At 36.7% G+C, this 14,077-nt stretch overlaps 2 protein-coding genes across 4 annotated transcripts; one reads left to right on the top strand and one right to left on the bottom strand.

Annotated features, from left to right (window-relative positions):
• The first annotated feature begins 2,360 nt into the window (after positions 1 to 2,360).
• On the top strand, positions 2,361 to 5,441 carry LOC103332737 (LIM domain-containing protein WLIM2b). 2 transcript variants are annotated; one of them, XM_008235485.3, is made up of 6 exons: positions 2,361 to 2,502; positions 3,120 to 3,346; positions 3,827 to 3,926; positions 4,011 to 4,045; positions 4,164 to 4,253; positions 4,941 to 5,441. In XM_008235485.3, the coding sequence occupies exons 2-6, from the start codon at positions 3,212 to 3,214 to the stop codon at positions 5,157 to 5,159; spliced, it is 579 nt and encodes a 192-aa protein (XP_008233707.1). In that variant the 5' UTR covers positions 2,361 to 2,502; positions 3,120 to 3,211; the 3' UTR covers positions 5,160 to 5,441. The 2 variants fall into 2 exon arrangements, with proteins under 2 accessions (XP_008233707.1, XP_008233708.1); XM_008235486.3 differs by having other exon boundaries at positions 2,406 to 2,649.
• Positions 5,442 to 7,246: 1,805 nt separating this feature from the next.
• On the bottom strand, positions 7,247 to 12,343 carry LOC103332736 (putative sugar phosphate/phosphate translocator At3g11320). Of its 2 annotated transcripts, none has more exons than XM_089051661.1 (6): positions 12,197 to 12,343; positions 11,450 to 11,667; positions 9,514 to 9,981; positions 8,799 to 8,902; positions 8,454 to 8,682; positions 7,247 to 7,773 (listed from the first exon to the last, which is right to left on the bottom strand). In XM_089051661.1, exons 3-6 carry the CDS (start codon positions 9,952 to 9,954, stop codon positions 7,627 to 7,629), a joined length of 921 nt encoding a protein of 306 aa, XP_088907787.1. In that variant the 5' UTR covers positions 9,955 to 9,981; positions 11,450 to 11,667; positions 12,197 to 12,343; the 3' UTR covers positions 7,247 to 7,626. The 2 variants fall into 2 exon arrangements, with proteins under 2 accessions (XP_088907787.1, XP_008233705.2); XM_008235483.3 differs by having other exon boundaries at positions 11,960 to 12,294.
• Positions 12,344 to 14,077: the final 1,734 nt, after the last annotated feature.

The raw sequence follows: 14,077 nt of genomic DNA, 5'->3' as shown, positions 1-14,077 counted from the left end.
TCACTTGAATTCCAAGTGAAAACCACTTTAGATTAGAATTCCCAAGGTTACTTAGAAAATAAGTCATTCAAATGTGCTTACACAAAAGCTTACTTAGCAATCGAGTTGTCAACAAGAATGGAGTTCCAATTGTATCTTCATCTCTAGCATGAGTATTTATTGTCATAATTTTGTAAAAGCGATTACGCTAAAAAATTTAAATTCCATCAACCATTCTGTAAATTGTTAAAGTCCTCAAGGCAAGAAAAGAACTTAAGAGATATTCCTCACCCAAATTCACAATCGGACTCCAAACTAAGTTAGATGAACCCTACCATAAATACTTGAGCAAGCACCGTCACGGCCACACCCACCACCTTATTCGTAACATATTTGGAAAAAATATGATTTTCAGTTATCTACCTGTGCATAAGAGTGAACAAATAAATGAGACAACAACTTTGCCCAAAAACAATTGGGTGATTTGCAGCAACCTCCATCAAAGGTGATGTAGAATCAAATTTAGAGAACATGAGCGGCGTTAGGGATCAAGATTTGATTAAAAACATGGACTAAAAGGGTGATGGGGAACTTCAATCTAACTATGGCTCAGAAGAAACCACCATAATAGTTTTTTTTTCAGAACGCCCCAGTGGACTTATTCACTAGCCTAAAAGGAAAAGAGAAGAAGAGATGAGGGGTAGTGAAGCTTCTTCCTCCTCTCCCTCTATGAAGTTTTCCTTTATGACTCACAAGGGGAGAGAACGACTAGGGTTTCTTTGGACTAATATTTGTCGCACTTGACATTTCTCTTATTTATTGTTAAAACTTAAAAGTTAATACCAACAATTAAAATCTCTAAAATAATTGAATTTAAAGCTATCTTTATCAAAAAAATATATATTTCAAATAGTAAAACTTCTATCAACTAACATTTTAATTTACACCTTTGAGACCAATTATGATTGTCGTGGGTTGAGGTAATAATAAAAGGCCATAATGTTGTAGTTCAAGCGTGGCCCGTCCATCTTTCAACTCACCATTGAAGATTTTGTTAAAACAACAGTGTTAGTTGTGACTGAGAAGAACAATCCATGGACCCAGCTAGCTTATCCAACTCATTGGCCACCGCCAGCGAAGCTGTAAATTAAATTTTGTACCGAATAATTCCAGGCTACGAAAATTACCATCCACTCCATCGTAAAATGAAAAAAAATTAACAACTGACCTCAAGTATCTTTGAAAAATAATAATTATATGGGACATTTTGGATAAGTATCTTTGAAAAATAATAATTAATATAGTAGTTAATAGTTGTAATATTGAGGGGAAAGAAATCATGGAGTTTCGATCCTGGTGTCAATTAGAAGAAGAAAAAAACTACAACCATTGTAGTAACACCGCTGAATACCTCAAGTACGTATTTGATTATATTTCCAAATCTCATGTAAAATATTTTCTGAATAAATTAATTAAAAACTCTCAGATATAAACATTTTTTAACAGAGAGGCAATGGATCTTACATTCTCTTAGGAATGAGATGCTATGTTGATGCACGTAATTGGATAAATATTATGTTAGGCTCAGCTTAGAAAATTCGTTATATTGCCACCCAAAAAGTTGCTTTCTTCTGTTTTTTTCATTTGTTGGTTACCATTTTGTCCTTTACTAGTTCAGGCATTTTCTTCTGGCTAAATTAGTAGTTAAATTACGATGTTACCCAATGTTGTGGTGCAACAAGGGCCCCGTAAAATTATAAAAAGTTCTATTACGTTACTGCACTCAAGTACAATCCTAATTTATGCATTTAATTATCCTCTCTATTGTACTTAAATTCCATTTAAGTTATTCACAACAATTTCATCCACAAATTACTTTACTAAAAATGAAAAGTTTGCAACTTGTATGTTGCTATGGATACAGACTTTTCTGAAACAGAATAATACTATTTTGTTATTTTCAACTAATAATAGTATGATATGAATGAAAATATTTTCACGTGACATAGCATTATTAGCTATAAATAACAAAACAGTAATTTCTCCGTTGTAATTAAGTTGTTCTCGTTTCTATGGGGCACAATGTACCTATAGGTTTATCCTGTTATAGATGATGATAAATTAGGCTAGGCGCGTTGGCCCGAAAGGATTCTTTGTTACTTTTTGTTGGTTTTAGGTTCGTCCCACATAACAAAGAAAGGGCATATTAAGGGTGAAAGTAAATACTAATTTTAAATTAAAAGAAAAAAAATGGGACATGGAAAATAAGAAGAGGGGTCAACGTGTAAATTTGCAGCCAAAAGAGGGCGAAAAAAGCCGCGTAATTGAGTCGTTGAACTTGAACAAAGACAAAGTGGAGCCAAAGTGTCGCCAGCGCGGATATTTTTATTCCATTTTATTCATAACGCCTAAAAATCTCTAATTGGATTTGGGGGGGTCGCGAATATAATTTCATCGTCGTCATCCACCACTACGCTGTATCCGCTCGCTGCAAAAAGTGCTCGCCATCTCCTCCTTTCTCCAGTACGCCAGGACCCATTTACTTATTGTTCCTCTCATTTCATCTTTCAAAATCTTTTCTTTTTTCTGTTTCCATTTTTCATTTATTGAGATTTTCAAGCTCACTCAATCAGCCTTAAAGATCCACCATTTTCTCACTTTATTCAAAGGGTACGCTTTTTCCTGACCCATAAGAATTCTGTTGACTTCATTTCACCATCTCTGCTGCCAGATCCTCATTCATTTGTTCTTGCATTCTTGTGTGGGGTGTGTTTAAGATTGGATCAGAGATTTTTTTTCTTAAAATAAAAAATAAAAATCAGCTATTTGTGTTCCATGGGCTTTTAGATCGGTTTCTCAGAAAGTTGAGCAAAAAAGATTTGATTTTTTTTTTTGGTTGGGTTTTTCTGTAGATTTGTTGTTAAAGCTGCCAAATTGTGTAACTTTGAGGTTTTACCTCCTCCGAGTCAAAATAGTTGCGTATGTGGCTTCAGCTAAATTTTGACGTTTCAATGAATCACTGTAGTTTAAATTTTCATCTTTTATTTTATAGTTTCTCAGGAATCAAGCAGAGCTCATTTTATTCTCAATTTCACTTCATCTGACTGCCATTTTCCCCTCTGGTTGATTGTTCATTGCAGATAGAAGGTTGAGAGGAAAGCCAAAATCTGCGTCGAAGCCTGTGGTGATACTGGATAATAGAGAAGAATCAGATCTAAAAGCATAAAGAAGCATGTCTTTCATTGGCACCCAGCAGAAATGCAAGGCTTGTGAAAAGACAGTTTACCCAGTAGAGGAACTCTCTGCGGATGGTGTGTCCTACCACAAGGCTTGCTTCAAATGCACCCACTGCAAAGGGACTTTGAAGGTACTCAACCATCTATTGTGGCTCATTTTCTGCTTTTGTTGTTGATTTTCAGTCTGAGTCGTGTAACTTGGATGCATCATTTTGATTAGATTGAAATCAAATTGGATATGTTTTATCCCTTGTCTTCTGCTACATTTTTTCGCTGAGCATTATTGATTTACTGTTACTTCCTATTGGATAGGGATTGCTATATTCGAGGATTCTTAGAACAATGCAAATGAGTATAGTGAAAAATAAACAATAATCTCGTGTATGAACTAATATTTTGCTTTTTTTTTTTTTTTTTTTTTTTTTTTCCAACTTAATTAGAATGCCTTTTTTTTTTTGTGGGATTTTTCGTACAATACAAAGGGTATGGTAATATATAGGATTATTTGTGCCATAAAGCTGAATCCTTTTTTATTAAGATATGCAACTTATAGAGTTGTTTATGGAAGTTCCTTCCTTGTTGTTAAGCTTTTGCAATTTTTATGTTTACAGCTGAGCAATTATTCCTCAATGGAAGGTGTTCTGTACTGTAAGCCCCACTTCGAACAACTCTTCAAGGAGACTGGCAATTTCAACAAGAACTTTCAGTCACGTATGTCTTTCTCTTTTCACTGATGAAGTCCACCTTTGATAAATTTTTTTGTGGTTTCTTGATTACCATTTTAATGTGCAACAGCTGCAAAGTCAGCTGAGAAGTTAACTCCAGAGCTGGTAAATTTTTCTGACAACATTACATTACGTCAAACTTAATTTTGTGTGAACAAATATTTCTTATGCTGTCTATTGGTTGGTGTTAAGACTGATTCTCAAATGCTTGGGTTTGTTTCAGACTAGATCACCTAGCAAAGCTGCTAGCATGTTTTCTGGAACACAAGAAAAATGTGCTACTTGTGGTAAAACCGCTTATCCACTGGAGAAGGTAGTATCCTAAAATATGTCTTTTATTGATGATTATCCTTTATACTACTCTATTTTCCCCCCCTCTTTTCTCGTCCCAAACGTGAAAGAATTACTTTGGCAGTAGTGTCCCATTGTTGCTTTTTTAAAGTTTAGCACATGTTCTATGTAATATTCCTGTTTATAATCAGAGGTGTTGGAGGGTACACAAATTTTGCATGACCTCGGTTGTAATGAATGAGTTCCTCTGCATTAGTTATTTGAAGAAAAGGGACTAATTTCTTATATAACGTGCATGGATATGAATCTCAGTTATAGTGAGCTTGTTTCTTGGCTAGAATGTTCAGTATGTGTGGAAGTAGGATTTCATATTAGAAGTCAATTTCCAATGTGAAAATTTGGACAGAGGTGAGCAAGTTTAAATAAAAAATATGTGCTGATAAGCCAAATGTTATTTTGTCAGTGTCCACATGGAGGGGGTGATAAAATGGAGGGTCAAATAAATAATGCACAAATTGTTTTGCCTATATAAAAGAATTTTCTTTATGAAATGTTTCAATTCCTATACAGTAGTGATGTCTGCTCTGCATTATAGTTCCAATCCTCCATTGACTCCAAATTTGAAGGAAGAAAAAAACACACAAAAACAAAGCAAAATTGAAAAATCATGTGAAACTAATTTGGGTTTATTGCACCAAAATATTTGCAGGTGACAGTGGAGAGCCAGGCCTATCACAAGTCGTGTTTCAAGTGTTCTCATGGTGGCTGTCCTATTACTCCATCAAATTATGCTGCCCTGGAAGGCATTTTGTACTGCAAGCACCATTTCTCCCAGCTTTTCAAGGAGAAGGGGAGCTACAACCATCTTATTAAGTCTGCATCGATTAAGCGCGCAGCAGCAGCAGCAGCATCCATTCCAGAAGCATAAATGCCATACTTTATGGTTTGATTACATGGCTTTCTTTCGTTTAAGAGTGTTATATCCCCCTCAACCTATGCTTTCCATGGTGGAGTGAGAAACTTGATTCTTCTCTGTTGTCTCTTTGGCTCATCAATCTTGGGCATATTGTTGTGTTTTGCTTGATGTATGTGGTGCGATTCTGATAGTTGTAAAATGAATTTCTTCAGGACTTTATTTGCAGTAAGTTCATGTTGTCACCATTTTGTTCGACTTTTTACGAAGATATGAGGAGTCTATTTTTTCGTTTCATTTTTCTGATTCCCTCTCATGTGAACTAGAGATCACCTTATAATCACTAGAGAGCCATGTAATCAGGTTTTATTGATCCTAACTCTAGGGTCCTGGCTAATGTTGATCGACAATTTGTGTACTGAAACATGCCCTTCCTGTTACCTAATTACACCAATATAAACTAATGAAATTGAAAAAGACTGGAGCCTTTTGTCTGTACCCGTCTTCCCCACCGTAAGCTGGCTGAAACTTGAAATTCAGAATTAATGAGACTTCAAACGTGCTAATTGTAATCGTAATTGAAGGGAAAGTATAATACAGGACAGTCACACAAATACAGAAAAAATTGTTTTCGAGAATATTCAGGAAAAATTGAAGGACATTCGATGGCAATTCCATTAGCACAGTACATTTTCTTGATTAATTCGTTCTCTCTTTTTGTCTTTTTCTATTTTATCAACTTGGTTTGTGCGTATGGCTGGTTCTTGGGGATTGGCCTGCTTTTTAGAAGCGTTGTTTATACTTGCGTCAGATTGTGCTGTTAAAGAAGTGAACTTGATTCTGGTTTGCCTTTTCTGTTTCTCTTGCCTGAAAACTGGGTTTGTAAAATCAATGCTTGCTGCAGTTTTGTGAAGGGTGAAGTGCTCCACCAGAGGTGATATATTGGTCCAATCTTTTGCATGCAAAATCGTACTTCGGACGAGGTTCGTTTTCTCTCTTGTTTTACAGATTCATGTTTTCCTCCCAGAAATAGGTGAGAATAGGCGACTTCAACCGATCATGTAAGCATTGAATTGGTACTGAAATTCTAAACACAGAAATGTTTGCTTGTGTTGTAGTCTTCTAGCATAAGATGTTCACATCTAAAGAAGTGATCACTACAGAAATAGAGGAGCCGGTTAGTTTAAACTTTTCCCTAAGGTATTTGAACTCATCCACCAAGGCAACCCAAGTAAGAAACCAGCTGGTGAGAATCAGCGAAGGCTTTGGATCTGTCTGTTCTTGAGGATGAAGTTGCCAAGCCTGAGATGAGTTACAAGGGGTTTTACTTGGCTCCCAAGATAGAAGAGGAAAACGAAGCTCAAACAGATACCACACAACGAGTGGAGAAGAAGCCAACAAAGCTGAGCCTGTAGCGGATAGCAAGCCTGAATTGGAGAGAAGAAGCCAGAAGAGGAGAATAAGGAGGGTGAAACTCAATGCCACAGCAGCCACAACTGCGGAACAGAAAAACAAGCCTCAAGTGGAGACAAGCGCTGAAATTGAAGTGATTCATCCACTGAAAGTTAGAATGAAATTGAAATTGAGTCTGAAACTTAAATTGGAGCTAAACAGAAATTGAATGTGGATTTGAGGTTGAAGTTGAGTAGTTTCATTCATCTAATCAGATTGCCATCCTATTCCTACCTATTAGCTCATAGGCATCATTGAGCTTGTTTGTGATTCGGAGTTGAAGAGTTCCAGACTAGCTCATGATGCGAGTTCATCTTCTTTAACAACTGAAGCTATTGTCATCTTATATCTTAAATGAAGTCCTACTAGTGTAGTGGTTTGGAGTATTTACTCTCTCAGGCAAGGTCCTGCATTCGAGTCCTATAATCCGTGTAGTGTATGTGAATTTAGTATATTATTGCCCCTCTCAATAGGAAAGGTCCTAAAAAAAAATTGAAGACATTCTTTCTGATGTCATCATTGGCGTAATGATTTCATTTAGAGTTCATCAGAAAATGGTCAGCAAACAAACAATGCAGTGGCTCTTTTTACAAGTTGCAACTAACAAGCATAAGGCTTTAAAAACCTCGGTCTGGGATACAAGTACAAAATTGTGAAATTATGAATGTTTTCTTTCATTAATTAATCAATATAAGAAATGTTAATAACAGACTGATTGTGTGGAGACCAATTCTACAACCCTTTTCTGAAAGAATAAACGATAAAAATATATTTCCTCCGTAAACCCAAGCTGAGAATAATAGAGACCATACTAGTCACTTATTAAGTTTCCTACTTTTGACTTATCCTGCGTTGTTGCTGATACAAATGGAAGCCACTCACTGAGGCCTCCAGGGGAAAAATAGAATTCGTAGAGGCAAAATCCCGGCACCAACATGTGGTGCCAACTTGCCTCCAGGATGACCACCGCTGTTCTCGCAGTATGGAAAACAAAACATAGGAAGTTCCACCAGATGCTTTCCCAGAATCATCATTTACTTCGTTTCTTGGCTTCACTGTAAAGGATCACTCCAAAGACTGTGAGAGAATAACCCATCATTCCAGTCACGGAAACAGGGTTTCTAAAAATTAATATTGAGACCACCACAGCTACAGCTCCTTTAGCATTTCCTAGTACCTGGATAACCACAAAGTTCCATTTGTTACAATTGACCAAAAGAAAGTTCCATTTGTTACTAGCAACAAGACCAGGAAAAGAAATGTTAAACTTAGTAATGACAATACGAAAATGTGAGAACTAAATACATCATTCTTCAATTTAATCAAGCATAAACTGCTCAATATTTCACATTAAGCATGATCATTTCGTCTGAACATATTTAACCAAAATGGAGGAGACGGAGCTCCTTTCATCAGTCAACATAGCCATGCAAACAGCGGAGCCACTAATGATCCAATAAGAACATACCCAGCTACTTAGGGTGGCTACATGAACCAGTTTCTCAAGACCAACATACTTTTGGCCATACCCTTGGCCTAATAGTGCCTTAATCTAAAGCAAATTGGTCCCAGATTATAAATTCAGCTTATTATAGTGGTAACATCCCACTATCATACATAACTGACTATAAACAGAACTCGTCCCTATAAGTTAGGATGATTCATATCCTAGCAACAAAATTGAATATCTTTCACCAACTTAAACCCTAAAGATAGCCCTGCAACTTCAATACTCCCCAAACCATACTTGTTATTCATGAAATCTTCTAATGCTAGAACATTACAAGTGTTTAACAGCATTCATAATACATTCTGATTAACAATATACAAATGCCTGGATCAAGAAGGGAGACAAACCTGAAGAGTCAGAGCACTGGTGTGTTTTGTGACCAAGAAGTTGGTCAGATTTACAAAATATGCCAATGCTGAATTGAATAGTAGATACCATATGATCTTGACATCATCTCTTGCAAGAGCTAGTGTTATACCAACCACATTTTCTTCCATGATAAGTGTTGCAGGAAGTAGGAAAACAACAGCTATCGGAGCCATATATAGAAGGAGGTTCATGGAATTCAGCTTCTCCCTGGAATATAGAGGCAAGCCATTCAGTGCCCATTTTCAGTTTAGAGAGAATTTCAATGAAGAAGAAATAACTAATGCCATCAACTTTAACCAAATACAGAATGATAGAGCAAATACCCTTCGGAAGAAAGCAAAATCCCTTGAAGCACTGATTTAAGTGCCCTTGCAGCAGTTGCTGCGACACAAATTAAGAAACCAAACAGATGGAAGCTTGGTTCACCCTGTGGCAATGTAAAAAGATCAAAACTATTAGATGCATTGTGGTATGGTCGAATCAAACTGAAGGTTCATAACTTAAATTGAAGGGTCCACATAATTTTGTGCAATCCCACCTTTACTGGCTATATAAACTAGGCAAATAGGAAAAAGCCACCCACTTTCATGCACCCAACGGTAGTTTTAAATCAAAGATATTTATCTTCAAGGTTCCAAGACAGGAACTCACCCCAATTCAGCTAAAGTCTTGTGCTATCTCACGTTGACAAGAACTTATCAGATCTCAGGTCCTACCCAACTAATATCTCAGGTTCAAAATTTATGTTCCCATTTTGTTTTGGTAGATCTTCTCACAATTATTTTTCTCTCAACTATCAGATTTTAGTTTCCATCCAACTATAGGACAGCTAAAACCAATTGGAATTATACACAAAAAGAACAACCCAATTGCAAAACCTGCCACCAATCCATCCCAACCCATATCCTACCAATTCACAGACTGGTTGCTCAATTCTCATCCAAAGCAAACCCATTTCCAGAATTCACAGTAATTCTCCGTTATATACTTGAATTTGCAATAATAAAGCAGAAATTAACAAGAAGGAAGAGCTCATACCCCACTTGCAATGATGACCCCTGTAACAACAGGAACGAGGGTGAGATAGGTGAGCCAAGCTTCCCTTTTGAGAGTCATAAAGTAGGCAAAGACCGCAGTGAAGAAAGGCGTGGTGGCCCCAATAGCCTGGTTAAACGAGACCGGCAAATACCGAAGCGAAATGTTCCCAAAAACGACCGACACACAAAACACAAGGCTCAGCGCCGTGATCTTCAAGAATTGGACCCGGGATCGAATGGTTTGCATAGGAACCATCTTCATCCAAGCAATTGCTATGTAGCTGAGCAGAGAACAGGCGGTCATGTGGCACATGGTGAGGAAGATCGGGTACTTGAAGCCATAGTTGCTGAGTAAGTACTTGTTCAACAGCAGAACCCCAATGTTGGATGAGTACCAGGCGGTGACGAGCCCGATCGTGAACAAACGGCTCTTGCCCTTCATTTTATGAGGTGGGTCTCGATGGGACGGCTGAGATTTTGAGGCAAAACCAAAAAAGCGTTAGGTTCAGGTGAGGCGGGATCTGTTAGGGTTGGGGCATTGGTGAAACCCGGGTAGAGAATGACAAAGTGGGTTATATAGAAACATGGGTTGGCCTCCCATGGATCTGAGAATTGAGGTACATTGAAAAGACGCAGAATTTTATGAAATTTAAATGAAAAACAAGGCGAAAAATAAAGAATTTTTAGAAAGTAACAGGCAGAGAGAAAAGGGATTGAAAATGGAAATGGGTCTCTGTTAAAATTAAGAGAGGCTGCGTCGTTGGGTCAGAGTTTTGAGGACGACCGACGAGGAATGTGCCTCTTCTGCAAATAGGGGACGAGAGAGAGAGAGAGAGAGAGAGAGAGAGAGAGTTTTAAAGCAGCGAGAGGTAAACGCGTACGGGAGAATTCACTTCATTTCTTTTCTTTCTTTGTTGTTTTTTAAGTTATTAGTTTAATTAGTTTTTTTCGTTTTTATTTTTCTTTTGTTGTAAACTATAAGCAAAGTAGACTTTGACCATATTCAGTTTTTAACATAAATTAAATTTCTATATATTAATTTTAATTTTAATGACCATATAATTAAATTTGCTTCATTTTTTTCCCCATAAAGATTTTGACTTTTAAACTTCTTTTTTTTTTTTTTAATGGGAACTTCTATGAAATTTATTCCAGTTCATCACATTTACTTTTCCTTTAAAAAAAAAAAATTATAATGCGATCATCAAATTTACTTTGACCTTATTTTATTTAATGTTTTGGAATGCATTTTTATATCTTGACACAAATTAGAAAATTGGAATTACATTTTTGTTTTTATTAATTTGCTAAGAGTTTAAAATTGGAAATACATTTGGACCCTTATTTAGTATGAGGGAAGGCGATGAAGACAATGACGTGTATGGAATGGAAGTGTGGGATTAAGAATTGTCAACGAAGAAGAGCTTCTTCTACGGCCAACGCGCTAATTAGAAAATTAAAAGATGTTAGGCAGCATTTTAAAATAAGCATATGCGAATCTGGCCACCAATTGATAAAAAATATTCAAGCACTAGAAAATTGGACCATACTTCATGCAAGGGACTAAATGAACATTATCAGATGCTTGTTCTTGTTTGTATGTGTTGTGCACGAAAGATTTTTTGTTTGGTAAAACTATTGACTTCATTACATAATTTTGGTTCCAACTAATTGCCCTTAAATGGACTGCTTAGGTAAGAAAATTACTTGAATTGCTTGCTTAAACATTTTACCGATCACGCGCGCTGTTTGTGTCAGAATATATTTTGCAATACTGATAACGGAATCATATTTTTAAACCACATTATATGAGAGGTGATACTATATGTAATAAATGATCTTCCATACCACATAATATGATTTTTAAATGTGATTCACATAGCACCCAATCTTCGAATAAAGTAGTTAATAAAAGCAAATTGAGAAGAGAGTCCAACCTTCTTATCTGGCCATGTATAAGAAGAGCCCAAGGCTGGTAGTGGTTGACCTTCAACTACCTCTTCGAAGCCTTCATTACTAGCTGCTGCTGTGCTTGCACCCAATTCAAAGTTTCGAACTTTTGTGCTTCTAAAACTTGTGAATGATAGTGTAGAAAAACTTGCACATCTTCTTGAAGAACAGACAAGTACTGACTTACTCAGTTGCTTTGCACCACCTGAAAATTCCCAGAAATGTCAAAAACTTTCCCAATTGCCAAAGTAGCAGAATTTGTGTCTCTTTGTTTGGAATCTGAGCAAATTTTTGAAAATGGAAGAAATTGATCGTAAGACCGCCATTTGGGTTCACTTAGATAACCAAATTAAAGAACATTTTACATGTTATCCATGAATCTGGTGTCCTGTTTTTAAAAACTCAATATTATTTTCAGCAACCAAACTCCAGAATTCATCTGAAGTACCCAACAATTTAAAATAGAATTTTGTGCAATTAAGAGAGAGAGAGCATACAATTGAAGGGTACAAGAGGGCCTGAAGCAGTCAATTGAATCTGTGCCATAAAAGAGGAAAAAACAACCTCTGATTTTGTGTGTGTGTATTTAGGTACCAAAACCGAAAAGAAGAAAAAGAAGAGAGAGAGAGAGAGAGAGAGAGAATTTTAGAGAGAGGAAAGTGGGCTAAAGCCTAAAAGGGTTGTTAAATTTTGTTGAGTTGAGCAAGTGAAGGTGAATTTCTGTTCATGGCTACCTGAAACCACTGTTGTTGTGTTGTGATGAGTTGAGCAGGTGAAGTTGAAGGTGAAGCTCTCCTGGTGCTAACGTGGCATTGGTGGGTTTTGACCTGCAAAGTACAGAGAGCCGAGAGTGAAGTATATTCTGTTTCTACTTTAGCATTGGTCTGGATGGTGAGAGAATATCCAATACTATCCAATCCGATCCTCCCCTGCGTGACAATTGGTCCAAGTTTGATAATTTGTCTGGGTTTGATAATTTGTCTGGTTTTTACACCAGCTGACAGAGTTACCAAGCCATGCCAAGTGGTGCTTATTTTGTTTTCACGGATAAAGATTTTGGTCACAGTCAAACGCGCCTTCAAGCCGCAAACTACAACATAACATCATATAGGTCGTGATCACCCTTAACGTCGAGCCTAAAATATCTTCAATCAATTGTTTTCTTTTAAGGAGCGTTTAAGTAATGCAGTTTGATTACAAGGAAGCCATGTTTTTCACTCTAGTATTGACTGTTTTAATTTCTCATGTATTAAGATATAGAAGTTAAAATCAACTAACTCTTCATTTAGTAGTATTTATCTTCTTAAATGTTGAATGAAGTTACGAGTTTGATCGAATCATCGTTCCCTACTCATGACTCTTGATTTAGGGTTGCAACATATCCCGATTGCTGACTTGGATGGTGAATGAGGATGCTTGCTCACTTTGAGGTTAGGCAGTGAAGATGAGTCCAAGGTCCTCCAAATGGAGAAATTTGTACACAGAAACTTAGCATAATTCAGCCCATGTGAAAATGCTGAAAACCCGGGTCATGCAATGACAAATAATAGTACTAGTAGTATATTTCCACTGGTTTCCAATATATCTGCTGAAAGTATGCAATGTCCTGCCAAACTTATAGATAACCCTGATGAAAGATCATCCGCTCAAATCATTAACTTTAGGACTTTTGGATATTGGTGGTGCTGAGCCAAATGTTCTTAAATCGAGAATCCTATGCATTTTGATTCTGGCACTTTGTTTGAAGGAAAATTTTACGGGATCATCAATGGAAATGTACCCTTAACTTTGCAACCTTATAATAAGCCTTCCTTGGATAAAGAGGTTTTTTTTTTTTTTGGGGTCATAATTAGGAAGAGGGATGGGGAAAATTCACACATACGGATGCTACAGGAACTTGAACGCAATACCATTAGTAAGCATGCCAAAGGTGTGGACTAATCGAACTAACACCTTATTGGTCTTGAACAAAGAGTTGAAGAAGCCCATTTTTGTTTTAAATCTCTCTTTAGATTTTCTCAACAACGAAAAAATATCTCCGAAGATTTTCTGTGTTCTTATATTATTAGTCTAGTCAACCATCATCCTAAAATGCAAGAAAATGCAGAAGAAGAAAAAAAACAATTAATGAGATTAAATATGTTGAAATGTCACATCTTACATGAAAACGATGTTGCGCACCTCGATGCCTCAAACTTTGAAATGTCTTGCGCTCGAGGCCTGCACTTCAAGGAGCAACCAAATGTTTATTTGCCATTTGGCCTAACTTCACATTCTTACAAGGAGAAATGGGATTAGACTAACTAATTTTATGCCGTTAATCAAGTTAGCAGACGCTTGTCCCATCTGTTTGTGGTCAAACTCAGTTATCCACCTTCCTTGTTTACTGACACTGAGTTTGAGCATGCAACTAGAAGTTACTTTGATTACTGAATACTGATTAGCATACCAAACTCGTGATTAACACGGGTCGGTGTCGAATTAATTTGGCCATAATTGGTTTACCATGTTTTGCATATCTGAGTGGTGTGGATTTTAATGGACAAGTATGTTAAGAGAGACCCAAATGACAGATTTCTAAGGAACAAGGACAATAACTCAAACGGCACACATGG

The sequence above is a fragment of the Prunus mume genome, linkage group LG5 (genome assembly GCF_029339155.1).
Source record: "Prunus mume cultivar Tortuosa linkage group LG5, ASM2933915v1, whole genome shotgun sequence".
Taxonomy (NCBI): domain Eukaryota; kingdom Viridiplantae; phylum Streptophyta; class Magnoliopsida; order Rosales; family Rosaceae; genus Prunus; species Prunus mume.
This window is presented reverse-complemented; position numbering and strand designations above follow the sequence as displayed.